The following is a 26,241-nucleotide window of genomic DNA, read 5'->3' as shown; positions in this document are numbered from 1 at the left end:
ACACTTCTTTAGCAATTACTTTGTGCTAGTAACTGTTTTAATGGGCTTGTATGTATCTAACTCATTTAACCTCACAATTTACTCTATGCAGTAGGTTTACTAATATAGTATTATACCTATATTACAGTTGGGAAAACTGAGGCACAGGGCAATAACGTACCTTGGCCAACATCACACAGTTACTAAATGGCAAATCGTGCCCCAGCTGCCTTGTACTTTCCCTACCCAAGTATACGTGTACTGTCTCCCTACCCAGGTACTTGTAACAAAGCAGACTTTCAACTTACTGGGTCAAGTAATAAAGATCTAATGTGAGGGGCATCTGAGTGGCTCAGTTGGTTGAGCGACTGACTTCAACTCAGGACATGGTCACATAGTTCGTGGGTTCAAGCCCTGCTCCAGGCTCAGAGCCTGGAGCCTGCTTTGGATTCTGTCTCCCTCTCTCTGCCCCTCCCCTACTCACACTCCGTGTCTCTCTCTCTCTCTCTCTCTCTCTCTCTCTCTCAAAAATAAATAAACATTTAAAAAAAATTAAAAATCTAATGTGAGATCTTCCAGATCAGTTCAGTTCTTCCAGATTTTATACTTTTTTTTAAATGTTTTTTTATTTTTGAAAGAGAGAGAGAGGGTGCAAGGGGGGGAGGGGAAAAGAAACAGGGAGACAGAGGATCCAAAGCAGTCTCTGTGCTGTCAGCACAGAGCCCAACGCAGGACTCGCACCCACAAACCGTGAGATCATGACCTGAGCCGAAGTCAGACGCTCAATCAACTGAGACACTCAGGTGCCCCCAGATTTTATTCCGTTACACTCACATTACTTATGCTGAAGTATTTTACTTGAAAAAAACAGGTTTTTTCAAAAAGTAATTTACATTAAATTACAGATATCATGATGTTTCACCCCTAAATACTTCAGTATGCAACTCAAAAAAATGAGGACATCTGACATAACCCAAATAAATACTTAACAGGCCTAACACATCACAATATTCATCATCTTAATGAGTTTTAATATCATTTATGACCCAAGCCATATTCCAATTTCCATAATCGTTCCCAAAATATATTTTGTAGGTGTTAAAAACTGTACACCCTAGGCTTTAATCCAGGACCACATTGCACACATGCTTGGGTCCCTTCCATTTCTTCTCCTCTATAGCAGCCTCTGTCTTTATGGTGATGATGTGCTGAGAATCCAGGACAGAGGACCCATGGAATATCTCACCTTTGAGATCTGCCTGAAGGCTCTGTCTTAGTGTTTAGCTTGCTCCTACTTTCTCCATTTGTTATCTGCATTTCAGATACTCTTACAATACTTAGAAGGGCAAAAAAATTCTACCAAGTCTGCAGACTCTTACAGCAGCCTGGAAAGAAGTCTCTGAAGACCGAAGAGGGGAATGAGCAGAAACAAATGATGAAAGAAACATTTTTGGATTCTTTCCAGATTTGATTCATTCAAGTAATCCCCGGATGAAGGACCAGAAGTGATTGAGAGTAGAAAAAAGAACAGCTTAGCACCTTTCGTTCTGAGCAAGGACCAGGCATTGTAGGCACAAGGCAACTTTGTGAAATGGATGCCAATATGCACAGTAGGATTTGGGGTTTTTGTTTAACAAGCTTTATCATATGAGGTGCAGTTTGCTGATACAAGTTCTGACTGGAGATGCCAATCTTTCCAGAGTCAACGTGCAAAGTAGACAGGCTTGGTTGCTTAGGCAACCAACAAGTCGAGACCGATTAAGTTATAAATTCAACTTGTTGCTAACTTTCAGTCACGAAAGTCTTTTGAATCTTTGTTCCAAGACAACTCATTTGAATGTGCTTTAAATGCTCAGGAAATAGCCCTGAAAAACCTTTATTCAAGGCAGGTAAACAAACACTGTTTCCATGGTATTATTAAAATACCATAGATACTGGGGTGCCTGGGTGGCTCGGTCGGTTAAGCGTTCAACTTCACCTCAGGTCATGATCTCACGGTCTGTGAGTTCGAGCCCCGCGTTGGGCTCTGTGCTGACAGCTCGGAGCCTGGAGCCTGTTTCAGATTCTGTGTCTCCCTCTCTCTCTGCCCCTCCCCTGTTCATGCTCTGTCTCTCTCTGTCTCAAAAATAAATAAACATTAAAAAATTTTAAAATAAAATAAAATAAAATACCATAGATACTTTTTAAGATGCTTCCTGCATTCCTCTACTCACCAAATATTCCATGTGCCTACTTTTGCCAGGACCAAGGACACGTTGCAGGTATTCACCAAGGTTCAAAAAAAAGCCTTGTGTCTCAAATAAAGTTAGGTTTGTTCCAAGCCCTCATCCACTCAGGATATTGAATTTCGTGAAATTGGTCAGTACAGGATGAGAAGGTAATTCTTCCCCTGGGGTCGGGAGAGGGGATCTGGGGATCTGGCACAGTCCAGAGCATTTTAGAAGGCTCTCCGATCCCCTCTGGCCACCGTCAAAACGTTCAGTGTCGAAATCCTCATGGTGCCTTGAAAGCAGTGGTCTGGGCCCCAGATAGGGAAGCTTAGTGAGCCTCCTGCCTTAGGACATCCAGCAGCTCTCTTGCCATGAGGTCCTTCCACAGAGCAGAGCTGTAGGAGGAAGTGAAATGCTGTCTCCACGACTCCAGGACCTGCACACCTCTGCTCCTCTGCCAGTCTCTCAGAAAGCTCAAAAATCTTCCCTCTAGATCTATCCACTTCTTCCTCCCTCGGCTGGGGTTTTCTCTACAACAAAATTCTATATACTGGTAATATTCTGGATGTCTGTTTCATGCTTTATTTATGAACTCTCCTTTTATTTCTGTAACACAAAAGACATGAACAATCCTGAAGGTAAGCACCCCCCCCCCTTGGTGACTTTCTTGGAACAAGGAAGGGAGAATACCTACTATTTGTTGAGGCTGCTGAATCAGTACAAAACATAAATTAATATCTCAAGATGTCTGTCCAGCCATAAACGTGAAGGTGAGAAAGACAGTCCCTGTCTTCAGGGATCTTACATCTTACAATAGAGGCAAATAAAGAGGTCATTGAAATATAGCACATAGGAGGGATCCCTGCACCAGAGGCTTGCACTGGGGGGGGGGGGGGGGGCGGTGCACACTATGCATGACTTGGGGCAAGGGGGATATGGAAAATCTCTGTACCTTCTACTCAATTTTACTATGAATCTACAACTACTCTAAAAAAATAAAGCCTATTTTTGTAAGTAAGTCTTACCCAACCTTTATCAATTAGATTTTCAAGCCTCTCTTCTAGAACAGAATCATGCCCCGCAAGGAGATAATCTGTGTTTGGATTAACACCCTGTTGTGAATACTTTTCACCATAAAATCAGATTGCTTTTCTCCCACCCTGACTCTAGTCAGGTGGGAGGATGCCCTAGGGAGAGGCTTGGGGAAGACACAGGACACAGAGATGACAACACACTCTTGGAATGAGATCAAAATATCTGCCACAAAGGGGGCACCCGGGTGGCTCAGTCGGTTGAGTGTCAGACTTCAGCCCAGGTCATGATCTCACCCTGTAGAGTTGGAGCCCTGCATCAGGCTCTGTGCTGACAGCTCAGAGCCTGGAGCTTGTTTCAGATTCTGTGACTCCCTCTCTCTCTGCCCCCCACCCCCACACACTCTGTCTCTCTCTCTCAAAAATAAACAAACTTGAAAAAAAATTTATATATATATATATATATATATACACACACACACACACACACACACACACACACACACACATATAACTGCCACAAAGTATTACTGGCTTCTGCTCCACCACATAGTCTCTCTGCTATACCAGGAGCATTCTGGCTTTTTGCACTCAAAGGGCTTTGCATGTCATAGGCTATGGAAAGCAGTTCTGGAACATTCAAACACTACATTTACTTGCAGGATGTCTGTTAGCAGCATTTGTGAGTGAAAGAAAGGATGAGCCAGTCTCAAGGAAGACTGGAGACACAACCAAATCAATGTGCACTCATCTTCATATTTCAGGTTTTCTCCGTTTGGGGAAAATCGTGATCTCCAGGGACGCTTTTGCTCTTGCTGAGTCTGGCAGTCTCAACATCAAATGCAGATGAACCTAACGCGGCCAGGACTCTGGGTTGATGGCCCAAAAGCTCAAGCCGAGACCTTGGTGACATGCCTCTCCTGACAGGAGTGTCAGCTCATAAAGGGAAGCAGAACCCGTGCTCAATCTTTGTGTGACACCTCATAGAAACCCGACCGTTCTGTGCTTTTGTGAGACTTGACGTTATTTATTCCTCAGAGAACGAATGAGTGACTCACAGGATCTTGTGATTCACAGAGCCTCTCACAGAACTAGGCAGATGGCAAGTGGAGGGCTGGGGCAGGAAAAAAGATGACAGGCAGATGAGGGCTGCTCTGGTGCCTCTGATGTCATCCAACATGCCCCTCCCCCAACCCCCCTACACACACACACACACACACACACACACACACACACACACACACACCAGGAAACTTCCCCACCAGGAAGCCAGCCACAGCCCCTTTTACCCAGCAGGGAAGAAGAGGTGGTTGTGAATGAGCCCGGACCTCCCTGTGGGGCTGATCTAGAGTCCCGTCTGCATTAAAATCTATCCCCACCCCTCCCACCCTCAGGAGGGCCAGCCACATGGCATTGTGCTTTCTCCCACCTGCTGTCTGCTTGCTGGGCCCCCCCCCCCCCCCCCCCCCCCAGCTCCTGCCCAAGCTTCTGTCTGTACCTATCTCCTGTTCTGTATCAGTTTATGCATCTCTTCTGCCCAGTGAGGCTACTGGGGACATAGATAATTACAAAGGTTAAGAGCATGAGTCTGGAGCTAAGCCACTAAAGGTCTGAACCCTGGATGTACCAATTCCCAGCTATGACCCTGGCCATGTTAGTTACCTTCTCTGGGCCGGATTTTTCTTGCATGCAAAGTCAGAATGAGAATACCTATTTCTCAGGTTGTTTAAAAGGCCCTGCAGGAATCTCACATTTTATGTGAATTTGATTACACATGTCATCAAATTTTATTTCCTCCTATTAACTAATTAATTAATTTAAATTAAAGGCCCTGCAGCCATTTTGTGAAGGAAGAAAGGAAAAAAGGAGAAAAAGAATTGTGGGCCCCTTGAAATAAAGGAGCAGGTATTACTCATTTTTTTCATTCTGTGCCCCAATGAAATCATTTATTTGTTCCCGAGTTCACACAATGTCCCAGTTACTGAACAAAATCAGTCCCTGCCCTCAAGTAGCCCATAGTCAAGAGGTGGCAATGAATGACATCAGTAGTTGTAACACAGTGTGATGACAGTTGAGGGACAGCGGGGTTGTATCGCTCTGAAAGCACATGGCTCTAGAGCCGGGGTTCAGATTCTGGTGCTCTCACTTCCTGGCTATGTGACTGAATATGTTCCTAGCACCTCTCTTGCCTAAGGACAGTGCAGGGCTATGGAAAGAGTTCAAGCTGGAACCTGCTGTGAACATTTTGGCACTTTCTAAATCAGCCCCATTTTTCACAGCATTAGCCAACAATAATCATCTTTGTGGTCATGATCCTGAAGCTCTGTAGGATGCTGAAGCAAAGCCTAAAAAAGGACTCTGTTCAATGTTATATTCTTCTAGGGCCAAAACGATTTTATTTTATTCTAATTTTTCGGGAAATGACAAATTCTTTGTGGGAAGGATCCACATCTTTTCTCTTTTGTCTCTGAAAGTGTCTAAAACAATACGTGGGCACACCAGATTTGTCCAACAAATACTAAGTGAGGAATTTCTATAATTCCTGCACATTGCATATAGGTAATTTCTAGTTATTTAAAGCAATTAACTGAATGTTCTGATGGAGAGTAGAAATGAAGATTGGGACATGGACATTATTTTAGCAAGATGCTAAAAGCCCCTAGGGTATTTGTTGGATGTTAGACTTTGGTGTAATGGGAGGCTGTTCGGGTTTTTTGTTGTTGTTTGTTTTTTTGTTTTTTGTTTTTTGTTTTTTGTTTTTTTTTAACAAAATCAGTTAGAAAGCTGTTCCTTTCAGATCAGAAAATGGCAGAGGGTTATTTCTGACTTCTGGTACTACAATGTAAAAGTAACAATAGAATGCTATGCCCTTGGGGTGCCTGGCTAGTTCAGTTGGTAGAGCAGGTGACTCTTGATCCCAGGGTTGTGGGTTCAAGCCCTGTGTTGGATGTAGAGATTACTTAATAAAGTCTTAAAAAAAAAAAAAAAAAGAATGATATCCCCTTCCATCTGGAAAGGAAAAAAGGAATGGAAAGAAACTGGTAAATTGCAAAGAGTAATGTGGTCTGGGGGAATTCTACTAGGGAGCACTGATCCTTCAAAACAACAGCATCTTGACAGACAGCCTTTGAACCCAGGCTCCTTCATTCATTCACTCGACAGCCATTTCTGAGCCCCTTCGATATCTGAGGTGCTAAATATCCAACAATGAACAAAACAGATATCATCTTCTTCGGTAGCTTGTGAAAATTACACTGAGGCAGAGCAAACAGGTTTTTTTTTTTAAAAAAGAAGCTCACTGGTAAGTATATAATAACAGAGGTGCCTTGGTAGCTTAGCTGGTTAAGTGACCGACTCAATTTCAGCTCAAGTCATGATGTCACAGTCATGAGATCAAGTCCCGTGGTAGGTTCTTTCTGGAAGTGAGGAGACTGCTTGAGATTCTCTCTCTGTCTCTCTCTGTCTCTCCCCCACTCTCTCTCTCTCAGAATAAATAAATAAACTTTTTAAAAAGTATATAATAACAATTCATGATAAGCGCTATGGAAGAAAACAACGGGGCATCCTGCTTTGAAAGAGAAGGGAGACCTACTTTTGTCTGATGGGGGGTCAAGTCAGGCTTTCTGAGGAAAAGTCAGAGAAGGATGAGTATGAACGAACCAGGACAGGATTGATGGAGTGGGGACTCCAGTTAGGGAGAGGCTCCATGCCAGGCCTCAGGTGGGCAGAGCTGCGTCAACTTGAAGAAAGAAGAATAGAAAGCAGGCAGGGGTGGCTGGTAGAGGGGCTAGAGAGGGGGTGAGGACTGTGGAAAGCCAGAGGCATTAGAGACCAGTCAGGATGGTAGGAAACAGTGAGAAATGATGAGGGCCTTCTACTTGACTTACAACCTGACTTCTAAGTCAACACACTCTCTGAGCCCCAGTGCTGGGCATCCCAGGGGAAGATGCTCAGCTTATAAGGATGAGGAGGTTGGGGTGAGTGATAAAGATGACAAAGGCACCGGGCAGCTTTCCCTCAGTGTCAGTGTCAGCCACTGACACTGGGAGTGGCAGGCAGCCAGAGCACAGGGACAGAGAATAATAGAAAGAGAAGGCTTGGGAGCCAGGCTGACCTGGCTTTGACTCCAAAGTCCCAGGCCTTGCACAACACCCGCCTACTCTATAAAATGAAGATGACAGTACTCGCTCTAAAGGTTGTAAAAAGGATTCCACCTGGATGGGTGAAATGAGCGAAAGGGGTCAAAAAGTACAAACTTCAGTTATAAAATAAGTAAATCATGGGCGTGTAATGTACAACATGGTGACTACAGTTAATAATACTGCATTGCCTATTTGAAAGTTGCCGAGAGAGTAGATCTTAAAAGTTTTCATCCCAGGGGGGAAAAATGAATTGGTTTTGGTTACTGTATAGTGAGCCACGTCAACTAGACTTAGTGTGATCATTTCACAATGTACGCAAATATCTAATCATGAGGTTTTACATCTGAAATATAATGGTATATGTCAATTATATCCCCCCCCCCCCCACAAAAAAAAAAGGAAGGAAGGAAGGAAGGCTCGCCTGTAAGTGCATGTGAACACCTGGCCTAGGGAGAGTGTTCGGTAGATGGTAGTTGCAGTTCTTGTTGGGATGAAAGAAGTTCTCTGAACGTCGAGGAGGTAGAACCTACCAGGTGTCTAGACTCGGGAGGGGGTGGGAGCCTCCGAGAGCAGCGTTTCAGCCGGAGCACTGGCGAGCGGGCGCTGACGTCACCGCGGAGAGAGGCGGGGGTTGGGTGCACTCGCCGTGCGAGCCGAGGGGCGGAGCGAGAGGAGGAAGGAGCGGCGCGGGCAGCTCGGGGAAGAGGCGGGGGCCCGGCGGCGGGGAGGCGGCCGAGGCGTGGGGACGGCGCCGGGAGGCGGGAGCAGTCCCGCTGCAGCTGCGGCCGCGGAAGGAGGCGGTCTGGGCTCGGCTCCGCGGGCCCCCAGGCGCGACCAGCGACGGGTCCCTACCTACGCAGGTGAGCCCGCCCCGGGTGACCGCGGGCGACAGCGGGAGGGACTGCGAGGAGCGGGAAGGGGTGGGGTGGGGGGGCGCTCCTCTGCCGCTTTACCGCCGGGGTCCTCAGGGGTGGGACATCTAGAGTCGCCCCTTCCAGCCCCTCCTCTCCTGGCTCGGGCTCCGGCCGACATCGGGCAAACGTAGGACGCTTGGGGTTGTGCAGGTGGCCTCAGGGTGTAGATCGAGGCAGAGTCCTGCGGGCTGTTTCCGGCTTCTCTCCCCCGCCGCCAGAAAGTGCGGCGACCCCCTCCGCTGTCCGTCTGAGCTAGCACCCCTCCTCGTGCTGCTGCGGGCCTCCCTCCCACTGCCCAGCTGCCAGCACCCCTGCAACCCCAGGCACTGGGGAAGCAGAGGGACCCCAAACCAGCCCCGGGCACGGTGGCGGGAGCTGCACCTGGAAAGCAGCACGCTCCCGGGAGGTTTGCTCAGATGTGGACTGATGATTCACTGGGTTTGAGGGGACCCCCAAAGCTGAGATGTGGTGTCCTTGCTTCCGGATTTGAGGCAGCGGCCCAATGCCTAAGCAAAGACTATCTAATTTGGCCTTAGGTCAGCAAAGGCTTCCTGAAGATCCTCAAGAAATAGAGTGCCCAGGGCCACTCTGACAGCTTGCCCTTTACTGCTCATCCGCCCGCGGTGGGCAGGGTCCTGAGCTGGGGTTTATGGACTCATCCCTCGTCTTCCTTCCTCATCCTTGCAATAGCCCCTCAAGCCCCTTGCTGTATCCATCACCCCCAAGTAACAGGTGAGAATGCTGAGGCACAGACACATTCAATCACTTGCCTCAAAGCACAAGGCTAGTGAGGAGTAGAGTCGGGATCTGAACTCAGGTCTCTGATTTCAAGACTTTTCACTGTAGGGTATCATCATGCTGCCTCTATAATAACATTAGATATCTGAGGTGAAGCCTGGTACAACTAAGGGTCCCCTTGGCTCATATGCCTGGCATTTTAGTAGGAAACTGAAATGTGTATGATATTTACTTTGCAGGGAAATAGAATCCAGGGCTGTTGAGTGTAGTGGCCATTGTTGGGGTGAGGAGTGGGGTGGGGTCCCCCTGGACTATGCCCAACATTGCCAAATCACTTTTCTGAGCCATGTGATACTGATAATTCATTCTCTCCTTTAGAAATTCCTACCCCTCTGTATCAACTATTCCTTCTCAGTCATTTCCTTGGCCTGTTTTGTTTTGTTTTTCTTCTCTTGTTGGTATTCCCTTGGCCTCAAAGCTCACATCTTCCAGTACTCTTTGTAGATCATTTTATTCATGTTTCTTGCTTTACCTATCATCTTTACGATGGCACCTCCCAAATTCATCTTTTCAGCCTATGCCTAATCTGTAACTCCAGACCCAAATTATCAAATATTCTAATTCCTGCTGGCTAGTTCCAATGTATGCACCCACAGGCACCCATATCCAGCATTTCCAAACTCAGATTTATCATCTCTGTCCTTCCATGTGGTCTTGGTTCAGGTCTTTTCAGTTCCTTGGCTGGACAATATATTACCTTCCAAACTGGTCTTCCTGCCTCTGGAGCCCATCCACCCCTTGAAAGCTCAAAAATCTTAGCCTTTGGTGTCTTAGGAACTGACTGGAGAGAATAGACCTTTCTTTCTCCTTCCTTAGTACCCTGTACATACCTGTAACGGAGCCCTTTGCCTATTGTGTAACTGCTGACTTGTCTTTCTTCCCCTTTAGACCCGGAGCTCCTTCAGCACTGATTTGTCTTATCCATCTTTGTATTCCCTGGTCTGGCACATAGTAGGCACTCCATAAATATTTGTCGTACCTAGTGACCTTGTAATGAATTGAAACTTTTTTTAGGACACAATTTCTAAATTTTTTTTTTTTAACGTTTATTTATTTTTGAGACAGAGAGAGACAGAGCATGAACAGGGGAGGGTCAGAGAGAGGGAGACACAGAATCTGAAACAGGCTCCAGGCTCTGAGCTGTCAGCACAGAGCCCGATGCGGGGCTTGAACTCACTGACCGCGAGATCATGACCTGAGCCGAAGTCGGCCGCTTAACTGACTGAGCCACCCAGGCGCCCCTAGGACACAATTTCTAAGTAGTAGCACTGTGCATAGTGCCAAATCACTACATTCTAAATCTAATCTGTCACTAGGTGAGTTAATTTGTGTGCGTTGGTGGGGAAGAAGCATTAGAATGTGAGTTTCGCAGGTGGCTGGAGATGAAGACTAATGATAAAATGAAAATAAGTTTTCCAAATTGGTGAGTTGATACTAAGGGTGTTTTTAAGGTTGATTTAAACATTCAGCCACGGCATAGTGACTCCCTTCTACTTTCCTTAGACTTCACGTCAACGAATAAGCTGAGTACGCTCAACTAGAAGAGAAGCAGAGACAAAGTCATCATGGCTTCGGTGTCTACTCATGGAAATCAAGATAAAGGCCCCCATTTGCCACCACCAAGCAAGCAGGTATATTTTTAATTTGGACGTCTGCCAACTGAAGAGGAACATCATCCAGAACCTTCCTTAGACCTCATCCTTGGCCAGTCATCTTTTTGCAGTCTGGCACTTTGTTGGATGGGCGCAGAGACAATGGAGTGGGGCAGGAAACTACTTTTCTAGCTTCCTTGAAAAGGAGCCTTTTCAGTTTTTACTTATAAAATCCTTTCTTTATTCTTCCCTGTTTAGAATCTAGCCTGACTCTTACGTAGGCTGTCAAGGACTGAAGAGGTTTCCTTTAGCAGAGCAAAAGTCTTAACTGAATCTAACAGAATGATACATCATGCCTGCTTTTACATTTTTATTACCAGGGCTGATCATACTGATCTATGCTGCTGACAGGTGTTCCTTAACCACTAAATTAGTGATCAGATTGAGAACCCTAGTGTTAACACGGGCACGATATTTCAAATTGTTCAGAAGGAATAGTATATGTTTCGGGGACACGTAAATGAAGCAAAGAGAAAGTATTGTGATGGGAAAATGGAGTTCCTGTTTTCCAGCATCAACTTTCCCAGCTAAAATGAGTTTATGAAGGGGGGTGATGTTGAAGGAGCAAAGTTTAGGAGAGGTTAACAGACAAATGACACGCAGTCACAAGGAAAAAAATTTAGACACCCGAGTTGCCTCTGTGAAATAGAGAACCATGAAACATTTATGGCTCTACAGGAAAGGGTCACCAGAACTCCTCTGTGGAGACTGTGCGGGAGCACCGGTCTTGACTGCAGGACTCACAGCAAGTGTGGTAGTCAGGGTCCCTGAGTCTGGATGCATATATATGTGTGTGTTTGGGACAAAGGAGGGAGGGAGATGTGCCCCACCCCTGCTGCAGCCATAGGCAGGACCAAGGGGAGATATTTACACTGCGATAAGGAGTGCTTGCTGAGGAACTAAGGTAAGTGGAGGGTGAGAAGAGCTCCCTCTCTCACCCCGTGACTCACTCACCCTGACCACCGTCAGCCGGGCGCTGTGCTGTGGGGAGTTGTAGAGAAAGAAGACAGAGGTCACCTGCTTGAGTTGTTTGTAGAACTCTGAAGGCATAGGGGCCGTGAGGTCTTCCCACCTGTCATCATGCATGTAAAGTGCTTGGCACAGTGCCTGGCCCGTGGAAAAGTACTCAAGAAACGGTGGCCGTCATCCACATTGTTATCTACTACAAAGAGTCCAAAAATGAATATTGGCAAAATCAGCAAGGCAAAACTCAAAAGTGAAAGAATTGCACCTCAAGAAAAACATGAAAAATCCAAGAGGTAAACGGCAGAGGTCCTACATAAATAATTCACAAACAAGGAGATACAAGTGTGACTAATATAGTAAGGAGCAAATTAAATAAAATTTGTTTTTAAAAAATGAATGAAGGGCACCTGGGTGGCTCAGTTAGTTAAGCCTCCGACTTCGGCTCAGGTCATGATCTCACGGTTCGTGAGTTCAAGCCCCACGTTGGGCTCTGTGCTGACAGCTTAGAGCCTGGAGCCTGCTTTGGATTCTGTGTCTCCCTCTCTCTCTGCCTACCCCCCGCTCACGCTCTGTCTCTTTTTCTGTCTCTCAAAAATAAACATTAAAAAAAATTTTTTTTAAAAACGAATGAACCACCCAGAGGATGGAAAAAATTATTTTCAAATGCATATTTGGCAAGGGTCTATTATCCACAATATACAAAGAGCTTTTACAGCTCAACATCAAAGAGAAAAACAGCCCAATTAGAAAAATGGGCGAAGGACTTAAATAGGTATTTCTCCAAGGAATATATGTGAATGGCCAACAAGCAAATGACTAGATGACCAATGTCATTGGTCATTAGGGAAATGCAAATCAAAACCACAATGAGGTACCGTTCACAATCACTAGCATGACCATAATTTAAAACAGAAACAGTTTAGCTTATTTAGCTTAAATTAATGAAATAATTCATATTGAGAATTTTAATGTGCTAATTTGAAAAGAACAAACAAAAGAGAAAATGAGAAGTGTTGGCAAGGATGTGGAAAGGTGGGGACTCTCATACTTTGTTGGTGGGAAAACAGTTTGGCAGCTTCTCAGTAAGTTAAACATAGAATTACTGTGTGGGTCAGAAGAATTGAAAACAGGTGTTCAAACAGTTCATAGCAGCTCTATTCACAACAGCCGAAAGGTAGAAATGACCCAAATATCTATCAGTAGATGACTGGAGAAACAAAATGTGGTATATCCATACAATGGGATGTTATTGAGCCACAAAACGGAATGAATTATTGACACGTGCTAGAACATGGATGAACGATAAAAACATCATGCAAAGGGAGAAAAGAGAGCCACAAAAAGAAACATACTGTATGACACCGCTTACATAAAACTACCCCAAATGGGCAAATCCGTACAGCCAGAAAGCAGATTAGTGATCGCCAGGGAGCCAAGGGTTGGAGGGAGCAGGAAATGAGGAGAGGCTCCTTAATGAGTATGGAATTTCCTTTGGGGGTGATGAAAAAGTTCTGGAACTAGACAGTGGTTGTGGCTGCCCAACATTGTGGATGGACTCAGTGCCGTAGATTGTCTACTTTAAAATGGTTGAAATGGTAAGTATTATGTGTGTGTTACCACAATCAAAAAGCATTGAACTACCATATAACAAAAGAGCACAGCCCAGGTTCAGTTGAGGGTTGCCCCAACATTCGAGGAGAAGGGTGTTGTGGCTGAAGAATATGTAGATTCTCAAACACATTAGTTATCAGAGAAGTGCAGATAAGAATAAAATATTAACATTTATACCTATTGGACTGTCAACATTTAGAAAACTGGATAATGCCAAATATTCCAAGCTTTTGTTCTTTAACCTGCTTACAGTCCAGCTTCACTGGCCCCTAGGTGGGGTCTGTAGGCATAGAGGAATGTTCAAGACTGCTGGTGTGGGTAAGTACGATGCAGCCATTGGGGAGAGAACTCTAGCAAGACTTTGTCAAATCGGGAATACACATGCCCTGTATTTTACTTCTAGGGGTATATCTGAGAAATATTCTCACAGGGGACTGTAAGGAGACATGCCCTGGTGAGGAAACATCCTCCAGGAAGCATCCTGGAGAATTAGCCAGCAGTTGGAACAGTGAACTAGATATGTAAGCAACATGGATGGATCTTAAAAGCATAGAGCTGAGTTGAAAACATTTTAAGGGGCGCTTGGGTGGCTCAGTCGGTTAAGCTTCCAACTTTGGCTCAGGTCACGATCCACGGTTCATGGGTTCGAGCCCCGCATCGGGCTCTGTGCTGACAGCTCAGAGCCTGGAGCCTGCTTCAGATTCTGTGTCTCCCTCTCTCTCTCTGCCCCTCCCCTGCACACCCTCTGTCTCTCTCAAAAATAAATAATAAACATTAAAAATATTTTTTAACATTTAAAGTACAATTAAATATACAAAACTTCCATTTGCATAAAAAAAGATGCATGCACCCATAACTGAACATTTTGCAGCAATGCATACCAACAAATGATCGGCATTAAGCCCCCAGAATGGCAGTGATAGAGGAGAATATGAGAATAGAGAACGGAAGTAAGAGTGAGTAATATATACCCACAAAAGGGGAAGGGTGGTATATGATGGGAGTTAGTCCAGATTATAGCATATCAACACAATAAAAAGAATAGATCTAGTAAAAGTGATCATTTCAACCATGTTGGTCATCCCATCAGAAATTACGTGCAGACCACTTATGAATGTGTAAAAAAGAAACCTGTTAAGATAGAGTATGATGACAAAAAGTCGTTTGTTGGCGAGTTCTTAGCCTAAAAATGCATACAGAAGTATAAACAGATGAATTGGAATGCAGATCCATAAATAGCTAACTTGTAGTACACTGCCCTGAATGGGATCCCAGAGATGGAAACATTGTGCTTTGGGGGAAATCTCTTCTTCACCCAGGAGGCAACTGGGTCTCAAGGACACCAGGCAGGCAAAGGGAGTGAGGAGCACTGCAGGCAGGATGAGCCGCATGGACGGAAGCTGGGGGTAAGAAAGAAAATGTGGCCTCGACAGTGATTCATTGTGACCAGATATCTGCTCCATACTCGCGAGTCCATGAGTCACTCTGCTTCTGCAGCTGGGATGCTTTCCTTGCCTAAACCCACCCAGCGTTCCCAGTTGGAAGGCACTGGCTGAGACTGGTCATTACTCTGCTGGCAGCCACACAGGACACACGCTGTGTGACCTGAGTGAAGAGACCTCCCTGCCCTCCTCTAGAGAAAACAGCAGATGCTTTTCTAATGATTTCAGTCAACTCACCACATAACTTTCCTTGCAGAGTCTATTATTTTGTCCAAAATCAAAACTGCACATCCACAGAGGAGAGATTTCAAAGATTATCCGAGAGTGTCAAGAAGAAAGCTTCTGGAAGAGAGGTAATTGAACCCCTCTTAATCTTTGCTAACACCATATTTGCTGCAATAAACTGCCCAAATACCACAGTAGAATTATGGTAATGAGTCCCTTTTGAGCAGAGACTGCATAATTCCCTGAAGAACTTTAAATATCAGTGGCTGTTTCAATTCTAAATCCATATTGAAGCCCTTTTAAGTGCAGAGGTCATACCTGATGTAGGAACACCTTCCCTCACTTAGCAAGAAGTGATACACACTTTCCTCCGTGTGACCAAGGGCGTGTGCCAAGAGTGTTATTTAGAATTTCTGGAAAGATTTGACCCTCCTACATTTCGCTAGACTAACTTTCATTGAGTTCGGAAATAATGTCAGGTTCATTGCTTCATCCCAGAGCCAAGCACAGCACTACACATATAGAAATTGCCTAGTAAATATTTGTGGAATAAGAATAAATAAATAAACATTAAAATTTTTGTGATACGAGTAAAAAGTGGCAACATTCCATTAATAATAATTCTCTTACAATGTCTCTGAAATAACCTTTTCTGCTGATTCACTTCCTCTTGCTGGGCCTGTCTTATATAAGGCGAGGGTGTGGATTCATGCTGTGCATTAAGGTCTCTTCCAATTTAAAAAATTCATGATTTGTCATTTGAAAATGTCATAATAGAGCCCATAGATTTAGTCCCAGTGTTTTGCAGCATTGGGATAATTTATACTTTGAAATACACATTTTTTAATTTCTCAAATCATTCAAGTTCAATATCAATTGTTTTGGAATTGGAAGCAACACTTTAGAACTTGATATTTATTATATTTTATGATTCTTGATCGTGCTCCTAGAAATTCACGAGTTTGTTTTTTGGTTTTTTTTTTTTTTTTACAACCTATGAATAAGTAATTTAAGTAAGCACTAGTAGATTAACATTTCAATATGACCCATTTGTCTCCCATCAGGTAGATATGAGTGGAAACATTGGTTGCTATTTGATTTTTCTCTTGCTGGGAGGAGCTGGATGTTGTTAAGTGCTCTCTGCTCTTGGAAGAAGTGTTGCGTTTTGATAGAACTAGATACCGCCTTTGCCAAACTAACTTGCCTGTTTTAAAAATCATAGCTCAGCACCGCCCATGTTTAACATGAATGTGATAATCTCATAATCTTCAGAAAATAGACATATCCAAATTGTGACATATCCAAAATATCCTCTGAGACAAGCTGGGAACGGTCCTAGATCAGGTATGCCAGAGTTTAGTGTATTGTTTTTTAACTTTTCTGTAGGATTGAAATTTTCAAGAGACAGCTAAAGGCGACTCCCAGATTCAATGGCTAAGTGTGCACTCTCACTAAGTTACCTTTGTCGTCTGTGGCGCTCAGCATCTGGTGCGTGGTGGGCGGTCCCTAAAGGCGGGTGTCAGAGCTGGAGTGGCACGGGGCTAGGTTTTGTCATGGTAATGCTGTGCCTCCCGGCTGAGTGACTGGGACAGATCTCAAGAAAATTCTTCATGCGGTGCTTAATAAATACTTGTTGAATAAGTAAAATAACAAATGACTAACACCTCGTTGCCAAGGTCGATAAGAGAAGAAAACACAGGCTAATTTCCCCTGACTTCTGGGTGAGGTGCCACGTTTTAAACTAGTGATATTGAACCGGATCTTTCTTTTGCAGCTCTGCCTTTTTCTCTTGTGAGCATGCTCGCCACCCAAGGACTAGTCCACCACGGTAAGATTCAGAATCAGTTATTGTTCGACTTGAGAGCCCAGGTTTCAGTGATGCTCCTGGCAGCTTTTTGGCACTTGGCATTGTTTTTTGGTGGAAGATTTATGTATGCAGGTTTTTGCTTATTTTCAGCCTAAGCACCCCCTCTCCCGAAGATGTCCTAATCTCCAGAAGGAGTGGCTATATTAAGTTGCGTGGCAAAGGGAAATTAAAATTGCAGACAAATTAAAGCTGTTCATCAGCTGACCTTAAAATAGAGAGATTATCGGGGCGCCTGGGTGGCTCAGTGCGTTAAGCATCCGACTTCGGCTCAGGTCATGATCTCATGGTTTGTTGGTTTGAGCCCTGCGTCGGACTCTGTGCTGACAGCTCAGACCTGGAATCTGCTTCATATTCTGTGTCTCCCTCTCTCTCTCTCTCAAAAATAAATAAACATTAAAAAAATTTTTTAAATAGATTTTTCTGGATTATCTAGATGGGCCCAGTGTAATCAAAGGGTCATTAAAAATGCAAGGGTGGATGAGAAGACGGAACCAGGGGGATGGCAGCACCAGAAAGGCTCAGTTCCACACTGTTGGCTACGAAGACGGAGGAGGGGCCCAGGAGTCTGGGATGTGGCTGGCCTCTGGAAGCTGGAAACGAGAGAAACTCTAGAACTTCCAGAAAGGAATGCGGCCCTACTACTATCTTGATTTTAGCCCAGTGCTGTGGTCTGAATATATGTGTCTCCCCAAATTCACTTGTTGAACTCCTAAGGCCCAGTGTGATGGTATGAGGAAGGAAGGGGGCCTTGGGCAGGGGTGGAGCCATCATGAAGGGATTAGTGCCCTTGTAAAAGAGATCCCACAGAGCTCCCCAGCCCCTTTCATCACATAATGATGCAACAGGAAGTCTGCAACCCCGAAGAGGGCCCTCACCCAACCATGCTGGCACCTGATCTTGGACTTCAGCCTCCGGAACTGTGAGAAATAAATTTCTTTTGTTGCTAAGCCACCCAGCCTGCCATATTTTGGTGTAGCTGCCCAAATGGTCTGTCACCCAGTGAGACCCATTTTGAGCCTCTGAGCTCCAGAACTATAAAGTAACAAATTTGTGTTGCTTTAAACCACTGAGTTTGTGGTGAGTTGTTACAGCAGCCACAGGATACTGAGGCAGCGACTTTCTCTGTGCCAGAGTCCCTGTGTCTCCCAGGGGCTCCAGGTATGGTTAGACAGATTGTTTCCCGCCCAGCTGTGCTCCAAGGAGGTAAGTCACACTGAAATCCACCCGAACTCTGTCCATCACGCCATTCCTCATGACAAGAGGCTGCATGCAAGAGGCTACATCTGCCTAAGGAAGGGACCCTGTCTAATCTGAGCAACAGATCGAGAGAACTAGCAGCCGCCCAGCACCTCCCCACATAACCTCTTCCTGTCTCTTAGAGGTTTCCACTTTTCCTGTCTGTTCTCCCTTTCTTGCTCTCTTCGTTCTTCTCTCTCCATCTCACCAGAGCCTCCATAGACATTACTTGGTCCCAGATAACAAGAAGGTACCTGACCCTGTTGAAGACCGCTATACTAAACACTGCTGATTACCAGGATTTTTTTTTTTTTTTTTAAAGTAGGCTCCATGCCCAGCACAGAGTGCAATGCGGGCTTGAACTTATAAACCTGAGATCAAGACCTAAGCTGAGATCAAGTTGGACGCCTAATCGACTGAGCCGCTCAGGTGCCCCAATTACCAGGATTTTTAAAAGAATATTTGTACCCAGCAAACATGAGGGAAAATGTTCTAGTTCCTTTTGGGGTGTCAGAGACCACATATGTCACATATCCAGGAGAATCCCATTTCACTCAATATTATTCTTGTCTTTAAAGGTGATTTGTTAAATATAATTTCATTTTTATAACTTCAAGGTAGCCTTTTTATAGAAATATATTCATCAATCAGTAACAAGCCTTCATCAGACCACTTCTGACAACAAAAAAATATGGCCATGACATCTATAGGGGTTAATGTTTTATAAATATTAAACTGCTTAAAATCTACAGTTTTCTGCATGTGTACAGATATACCTTTCCAGGTTTGTATATTAGTTTTCCATGCTGCTATAATAAATTACCACAAATATGATAGCTTAAAACAATACAAATTGCTTATCTCAGGGTTTCAGAGGTCAAAAGTCTAAAATGGGTCTCACTGGGCTGAAATCAAAGTGTTGGCAATGCTGCATTCCTTGGGGGGGGGGAGTGAGTGGGGATATGGGGCTTCCTTTCCCTTTCCAGCTTCTAGAGACCACCTACATTCTCTGGCTCATGGCCCCTTCCTCTGTCTGTGAAGCCAGCAACACTGAGGCAAGATCTTCTCATACTGCCATGATATGTCTCTGAATCTCTCTTCCATAGTCAAGATGATTACATCTTTTTTTTTTTAATGTTTTTAATGTTTATTTCATTTTTGAGAGACAGAGCATAAGCAGGGGAGGGGCAGGGAAAGAGGAAGACACAGAATCTGAAGCAGGCCCCAGGTTCTGAGCTGTCAGCACAGAACCCAATGTGGGGCTCGAACTCACAAACCACGAGATCATGACCTGAGCCAAAGTCACCACTTAACTGACTGAGCCACCCAGGTGGCCCTCAAGATGATTGAATCTTGATTACATTGGGTCCACCCAGATAATCCAGGATGATCTTCCTATTTTAAAATTACTTGGTTAGCAACCTTAATCCCATTTTCTTCATAGTTTCCAGGGATTGGGATGTGGACATCTTTAGGAGACCATTACTCTGCCTTCCACAGGTTTTATTGTTTTCATTTTAAAATTATGATATATATACTGTGAATCTCTAAACTGAGACTTCGTGTTGAGTTACTTAAAAAGGGGAGGGGACTATGCCTAATTGCTTGGAACTAGATTGTTAGCCCCCTCTTTGCGTTGATACCATTTTTTTTTTAAATTTTATTAAGTAATCTCTACACCCCATGTGGGGGTTGAACGTAGAACGCCAAGATCTAGAGTTACATTCTCTACGGATTGTGCCAGCCAGGTGCCCCCCTTAATATATTTAAATTAGTCTTAAATGGTCTGTTTCATGTTCTTTTTCTGTACATTAAAGCTACTAATACTTTGCTACTTGCTAAAAATGGTTGAGAGTTAAGTTCAATTAAGAATTGACTTATAACTTTTAACAAATCATCTCTTTAAGAATCTGTGTATATCAAGATTTACTTTAATGGTAAATTTAAATAAGGTATAAAATGTAATAATAACGTATTTATATATTACTTCTTAGGTTATTTAGCATCTAATCCAAGATTTGGATCATTGCCCAAAGTTGCACGTAAGTTATAGAAGTTAAAAAAACAAACCCTAAAAAGATTCATTTTTTTTTTTTAAACAAGATGTTTATAGCAACTGGAGATATGAATGTCAGGTTAACAAACTGCCTGCGTTGACTCTCTGAAAAATCAGTCTGTTTCTTGTCACTTTGAAGTTCTTAGTTCATTCAGCACTTTCTGATATAAGACTGAGCAGTAGGGACTCCACCTTAGGCCTCGTTAAAGCCTGGACTCAGAGGCATGGGCACAACATACAAGAGGAGACCAAGCAGAGCCTCTGGATGATAGAGCCATTAGGACCTGTCATTCTCTTCTTTTGGCTAGTTAGCCGGGTTTTTTCTAAATATTTTCTTTTTTTTTTTAAATTTTTTAATGTTTATTTATTTTTGAGAGAGAGAAACAGAGCATGAGTGAGGGAGGCGCAGAGAGAGAGGGAGACACAAATCTGAAGCGGGCTCCAGGCTCTGGGCTGTCAAACTCGCAAACCGCGAGATCATGACTGAGCCACCCATGCACCCCCAAGATATTTTCTATAATGGACCTACCAAATGAATAATTTTTAAAAATCAGAGACTTTCTAGTAATACGTTTCCCACAAACTTGGGGTTTCATCTTCTTCCACTCATACACAGACCCGTTATGTACAAAGAGGACGTGTTGCAGTTCAGGGTCTGAAACCTCATTCCCAGCAAGAAGAGCAGGTTGGACATTTCTCCCATAGGAGATCCCCTCTGCCTCGTGAGCTCTCTTCCCTGCAGGCAAGATGGAGTGCCGCTGCCCCTACTGTAACCCATCAAGAGAATTAAGGGCCTTTCGTGCCCCATGATTTGGAATCCACCTATGGCCACCACCCAAAGCCCACCCCTCCCTGCCTTGGGGCCTCAGGCATTTGTTTGCCACCTGGGCCTCCCACTGGCTGCCTGCCTCCTTTGCTGGCTCTATCCTGGCCCTTCCACCACCAGCTCAAAACTGAGGAGCTCAGAAAGCCTCCATTTCCCAATCCTGCTCTTTAACAGGGAGACTCATTCTCAGAGGTTTTGTTCGTTGATTTACCACGGTACTTTTCATGTAAGAATTACTACTGTTTTTTTTTTTGTTTGTTTGTTTTGTTTAATTTTTTTTTTTTCAACGTTTATTTATTTTTGGGACAAAGAGAGACAGAGCATGAACGGGGGAGGGACAGAGAGAGAGGGAGACACAGAATCGGAAACAGGCTCCAGGCTCTGAGCCATCAGCCCAGAGCCTGACGTGGGGCTCGAACTCACGGACCGTGAGATCGTGACCTGGCTGAAGTCGGACGCTTAACCGACTGTGCCACCCAGGCGCCCCAAGAATTACTACTGTTAATGTAGAAAGTTCTAGAAGATAATTAATAGAGGTGATGCTGAGCTTTTAAATTATCTTTCCTCACCTGCTTTTACAGTTGCGGGTATCTTGGGATTTGCCCTTGGAAAGGCATCATACATACGAGTGTGCCAGAGTAAATTCCATTCCGTCGAAGATCAGCTCCGTGGGGCTGGTTTTGGTCCAGGGCATAACAGGTTTGTAACTGTTTAAAAATTTTTATTAAGTTCTTAAATTTTAATTCCAGAGTAATTAATGCACAGTGTTCTATTAGTTTCAGGGGTACAATACAGTGATTCAACAGCTCCATGTATTAGCCAGTGCTCATCATGTCAAGTGTACTCTTAATCCCCTTCACCTGCTTCCCCCAGCCCCCCCACCCAGCTCCCCCCTGGTAACCATCGGACTGTTCTCTATAGTTAAGAGTCTGTTTCTTAATTTGTCTCTCTCTCTCTCTCTCTCTCTCTCTCTCTTTCTCTTTCTCTTTCTCTTTCTCTTTCTCTTTCTCTTAATTTGTTCCCATTTGCTCACTTGTTTCTAAAATTCCACATATGAATGAAATCATATGGCATTTGTCTTTCTGACTTATTTCACTTAGCATAATACTCTCTAGATCCATCCATGTCATTGCAACAGGTTTGTAATCTTTTTGGCTGAGGGACTGTTTTTATTTATTCATTTATTTATTATTTTTATTGGAGAAAATAAAAGAGAGCAAGCACGCGTGCACTCAAGCTGTGGAGAGGGGCAGAGAGAGAGAAAGAGAGAATCTCAAGCAGGCTCCATGCTTAGCATGGAACCTAACGCGGGGCTTGATCCCACGACTGTGGGGCTCAAACTCAACAACCAGGAGATTATGACCTGAGGCAAAATCAAGAGTCAGATGTTTAACCGACTGAGCCACCCAGACACCCCTTTGACTGAGGGATTGTAATGAAGATAATTATAAAAAGTTAAATAAGGCCTTTTCACCACTGACAATATTAGACAATTTTTAAAACATCTCTATGTTGAAAAAAACCTCTTTAACTCTCAATTTTTGAGCTGTTGCTATTCAATAATAATTACCTGTTTCATTTGCTCAACATTGAGCACTTACTGTGTTCGAGACATCGTGCAGGTCTCTAACGAATACCTTCATCAGCAGACATGGCTTCTACGATCACGGGGTCACACCGGATTTGAACAGGTTTCTTTACAGCGGGACTTCTCAGAACCCTTCTAGGTTGGCGTGTATTGTGATTCTCATTCAGAGGTGTCAACCGCAGGACTCTGGAGTTAAGGACATTACCCCAGTGGTTAGAGTACCCAGGTGAAAACCAGTTCTACCGCTTACAAAGCTGTGTAACCTTGGACAAGTGTCTTACCCTCTCTGATTTTCAGTTTCCTCCTCTGTAGAAAATGGTGATCAGAATTGTTTTCGTGGCATGTTACAAGGAATAGGAGTGATTATTTATGACAGTGAGGGCCCAGTAAATAGTACTTATTTCTATGATAGTATTGATAGGTTTGGTGTTAGGAACACATTTCTTTCAAAACCTTCACTTGTCACAGTGGGTTCTATTTGAAAGGCAGCATGAAACCTGTGAAAACAACATCAGACGTGAAGATCATTATTGACCTTTGTGGGGGGGATGACATTCGGCGGGGGGGGGGGGGGGGTCTCAAACCAAGAAACAACTCCTGTTTTTCCTTTAAATATTAGAACTTGTGAGGGGCACCTTGGTGGCTCAGTCAGTTAAGCATCCAACTCTTTTTTGGCTCAAGTCATGATCCCAGGGTCATAGGATCGAGCCCCATGTCAGGCTCCATGCTGAGCACAGAACCTGCTTAAGATTCTCCCTCTCTGCCCCACTTTTGCACGCACACTCTCTCTCTCTCAAAATAAATTAAAAAAAAAAAAATTAGGCTAGTGAACTTCCACATAGAAGATGCCTCTCAGTCACGCTGTGTTAAGACTAGATAGACCAACCAGTGACAAAGCACAGACTTCTGTTTTTGCTTCCATTCTAGGCACTGCCTGCTTACCTGTGAGGAGTGCAAAATCAAGCACGGATTACACGAGAAGGGAAGCTCTCAGCCTTCAGCTTCTTAAACTTGTCTCTATGGCTTTGGAAGTTCCTTAAACCTCTCTCTGAATTTGTACACATTTAGAATTTCAAGTGTGCTTTAAAATAACATATGTATAGTGGAACAGAAACATTGTGCTTCTCTCTTTTTGACATGCTTTCTGGGGAAGATCCTCAATTGAAGTGAGCAGTATATGTTTGTCTGCGATTTGAGAACTTGTCGGGGGCATTCACACACCAAAAAAGAAATTACATTGCATTCCTTAACTTGCTTACAGCTGAGTAAAAGCACTTCAAGTCTTCGCTGATTTGGGCCATCCATTCTTTCACTCTGCTTTTGTCCAGGGTTTTAAGATCGCGGATACAGGATGGGAGTGAATATTCAGGAACTTGGAAGCCATGCCCCAAAGAAAACCAATGTGTATAGAGGTAGAAACAGGACAAGAAAGACTGTGTCTTATAGGTTTGAGAAGTGCTTTCTAAAATATAGGAACCAAGATGTTTAAGTTGATAAAAAATATTTCCCTTGAAAGAGTCAGAATTTGAACCCACTGCCCTTTCAGTGACATAGATGACTTTGTGCCTCATTGGTGTGGTGAAGTTTTGGAAGAACCCATCATCTTTAGGTTACTTGTTTAGCATGCTCATGGTCAGCACTAAAGAACTGGGTTCTTAAACTTGACTTTCCAAACTGCCCCTCCTTCTCCCAAGGAACAATTTGTTTATGGGAACGATCACTTGGAGAATTAATTCACGGAATGACAAACTTTTGGGGCTATAAGGAGCTCAGAAGCAGCCAATCCAACCCCAGGAGTTGGATTCCTATTCTCCTACCAGGTTTTCTGCATGAAAAAACCAACCAACCAACCAGCCAGCTAACCTCTTGCACTGGAGACCTTGCATTTTATGGCGAGTTGTCTGAGACCTTCATAAACATTTAATTTGCATCTTCGCATTTTCTCAGGAAAATGCTTTATGTATGTGTCGCCATTTATTTACTGGTTTGTGTGTGTGTGCGTGCACACTTGTGCATACGTGTACCTGTTTGTATTAATACATCTTGAAACCATGTATAAAAAGGAAAATCTCATCAGAAGTTAATAATTGATCTGAAATATCTCATTTTAAATATCAAAAATATTTGGGAAATTTTCTTTTTACATGAACCTTAAGTGTATGACATGGAGGGTTTTGTTTTTTTTTAAGTTCATTTATTTTTGAGAGAGAGACAGAGTACAAGTGTTGGGAGGGGCAGAGAGAGTGAGAGAGAGAATCAGTTAGCACAGAGGCTGACGTGGGACTTGATCTCACGAAGCTTGAGATCATGACCTGAGCTGAAATCAACAATTGGACGCTTACCCGACTGAACCACCCAGGCATACCTGAAATGGTGTGGTTTTGACTTCATCTCCTTCATAGTATGTATCCTGGTCTTTCAGTTGATAAAGTTCTATTTCTGTAAATCAGAAGCCAACAATCCTAGCTTCGTGGATGCAGTTGAACTCCTGACTCTGGCAACGAACTAGTGGTGACTCTGTTCTCTGGGTGATAGGCAACAATTCAGAATTAGGCACATTTATTTCCTACAAGCCAGAAAATGATTTCCCAGGGATCAGAACATCTTCAGATTGCCAAGCACAGCAAGTCAGTGTTGAAATCAGTCTTGGGGTACTGGGAAAAGTTGAATCTATTGTTGAAAAGGCCCATTGTTTTTATAGCTGACGTCTTCATATTTTCTCCTGAGTCAAATTGGATTTATTGTTTGGGCTCTCTGCTTTTCCTAAGCAGGTAAGTTATTCATTGAAACAGTTCATCACAGTGATCTTTCCTTTCACGGGGTGAAAGGAAATCAATAAAGAAAAAACTGGAAGGTCATCCAAGAAATCTCAAATATTTTGCTGCTTTCTCTATTGCGTATATTAGGAAGCATGGATCGTGGGGAGAATGTTTCTTGCAGGAAGATGTGTCAAAAGAGTAGCATTTGTCTTGCAGCATTTAGAGATTACCAACACTCGTCACCAAGCTGGTCATAAGCTTATGAAAGCATTGCCTTCATGATAAAAACAGACAAAAAAGATGTACTGTATATAATGCTTATATATTTTAAAAATTCTCACTTAAGGGGCTCAGTTAAGCATGTGACTTTGGCTCAGGTAATGACCTCACGGTTCATGAGTTTGAGCCCTGCATCTGCTCTCTGCTGTCAGTGCTGAGCCCACCTTGGATCTTCTCTCTCTCTCACTGTCACTCTCTGCCCCTCACCTGTTCATGTGAGCGTGTGCGTGCACATGCACACTCTCTCTCTCTCAAAAATAAACATTAAAAAAATATGTCTCACTTAAGCAAAGATATTCTCTTCCCTTGCTGTCAGAATAAATGACTTATCTATTGTCTGTTAATGTCATGAAAGTAATAACAGTTATCTTGAATGACTTGATTAAGCAATGAAAAGGTCATACAGATCATTTTCTTGTTCAACTAATGCAATCTGGTAATCAACAAAACTTTTCCACATTAGAGCTCAACTATAGAATTTGATTTCACAGACATTTGAGGTTTGCACAGGGGCACCTGCGTGACTCAGTGGGTTGAGCACCTGACTCTTGATTTCGGCTCAGATCATGATCTCATGGTCATGAGATCGAGCCCTGCCTCAAGATTCTCTGTCCCTCTCCCTCAACCCCTTCCCTGCTCCCCCTCTCTCTCTCTCTCACT

General features: G+C 43.8%; 1 protein-coding gene across 3 annotated transcripts; it reads left to right on the top strand.

Annotated features, from left to right (window-relative positions):
* The first annotated feature begins 8,078 nt into the window (after nucleotides 1–8,078).
* OCIAD2 (OCIA domain containing 2) lies at nucleotides 8,079–24,626 on the top strand. 3 transcript variants are annotated; one of them, XM_049630473.1, is made up of 9 exons: nucleotides 8,079–8,222; nucleotides 8,813–9,008; nucleotides 10,578–10,705; nucleotides 14,623–14,709; nucleotides 15,002–15,098; nucleotides 16,745–16,798; nucleotides 20,068–20,115; nucleotides 21,537–21,654; nucleotides 23,471–24,626. In XM_049630473.1, the coding sequence occupies exons 3-9, from the start codon at nucleotides 10,640–10,642 to the stop codon at nucleotides 23,550–23,552; spliced, it is 552 nt and encodes a 183-aa protein (XP_049486430.1). In that variant the 5' UTR covers nucleotides 8,079–8,222; nucleotides 8,813–9,008; nucleotides 10,578–10,639; the 3' UTR covers nucleotides 23,553–24,626. The 3 variants fall into 3 exon arrangements, with proteins under 3 accessions (XP_049486430.1, XP_049486429.1, XP_049486431.1); XM_049630472.1 differs by lacking the exon at nucleotides 8,813–9,008; XM_049630474.1 differs by lacking the exons at nucleotides 8,813–9,008; nucleotides 14,623–14,709 and having other exon boundaries at nucleotides 8,086–8,222; nucleotides 23,471–24,622.
* Nucleotides 24,627–26,241: the final 1,615 nt, after the last annotated feature.

This window comes from Panthera uncia, chromosome B1 (assembly GCF_023721935.1).
Source record: "Panthera uncia isolate 11264 chromosome B1, Puncia_PCG_1.0, whole genome shotgun sequence".
Lineage (NCBI taxonomy): Eukaryota > Metazoa > Chordata > Mammalia > Carnivora > Felidae > Panthera > Panthera uncia.
This window is presented reverse-complemented; position numbering and strand designations above follow the sequence as displayed.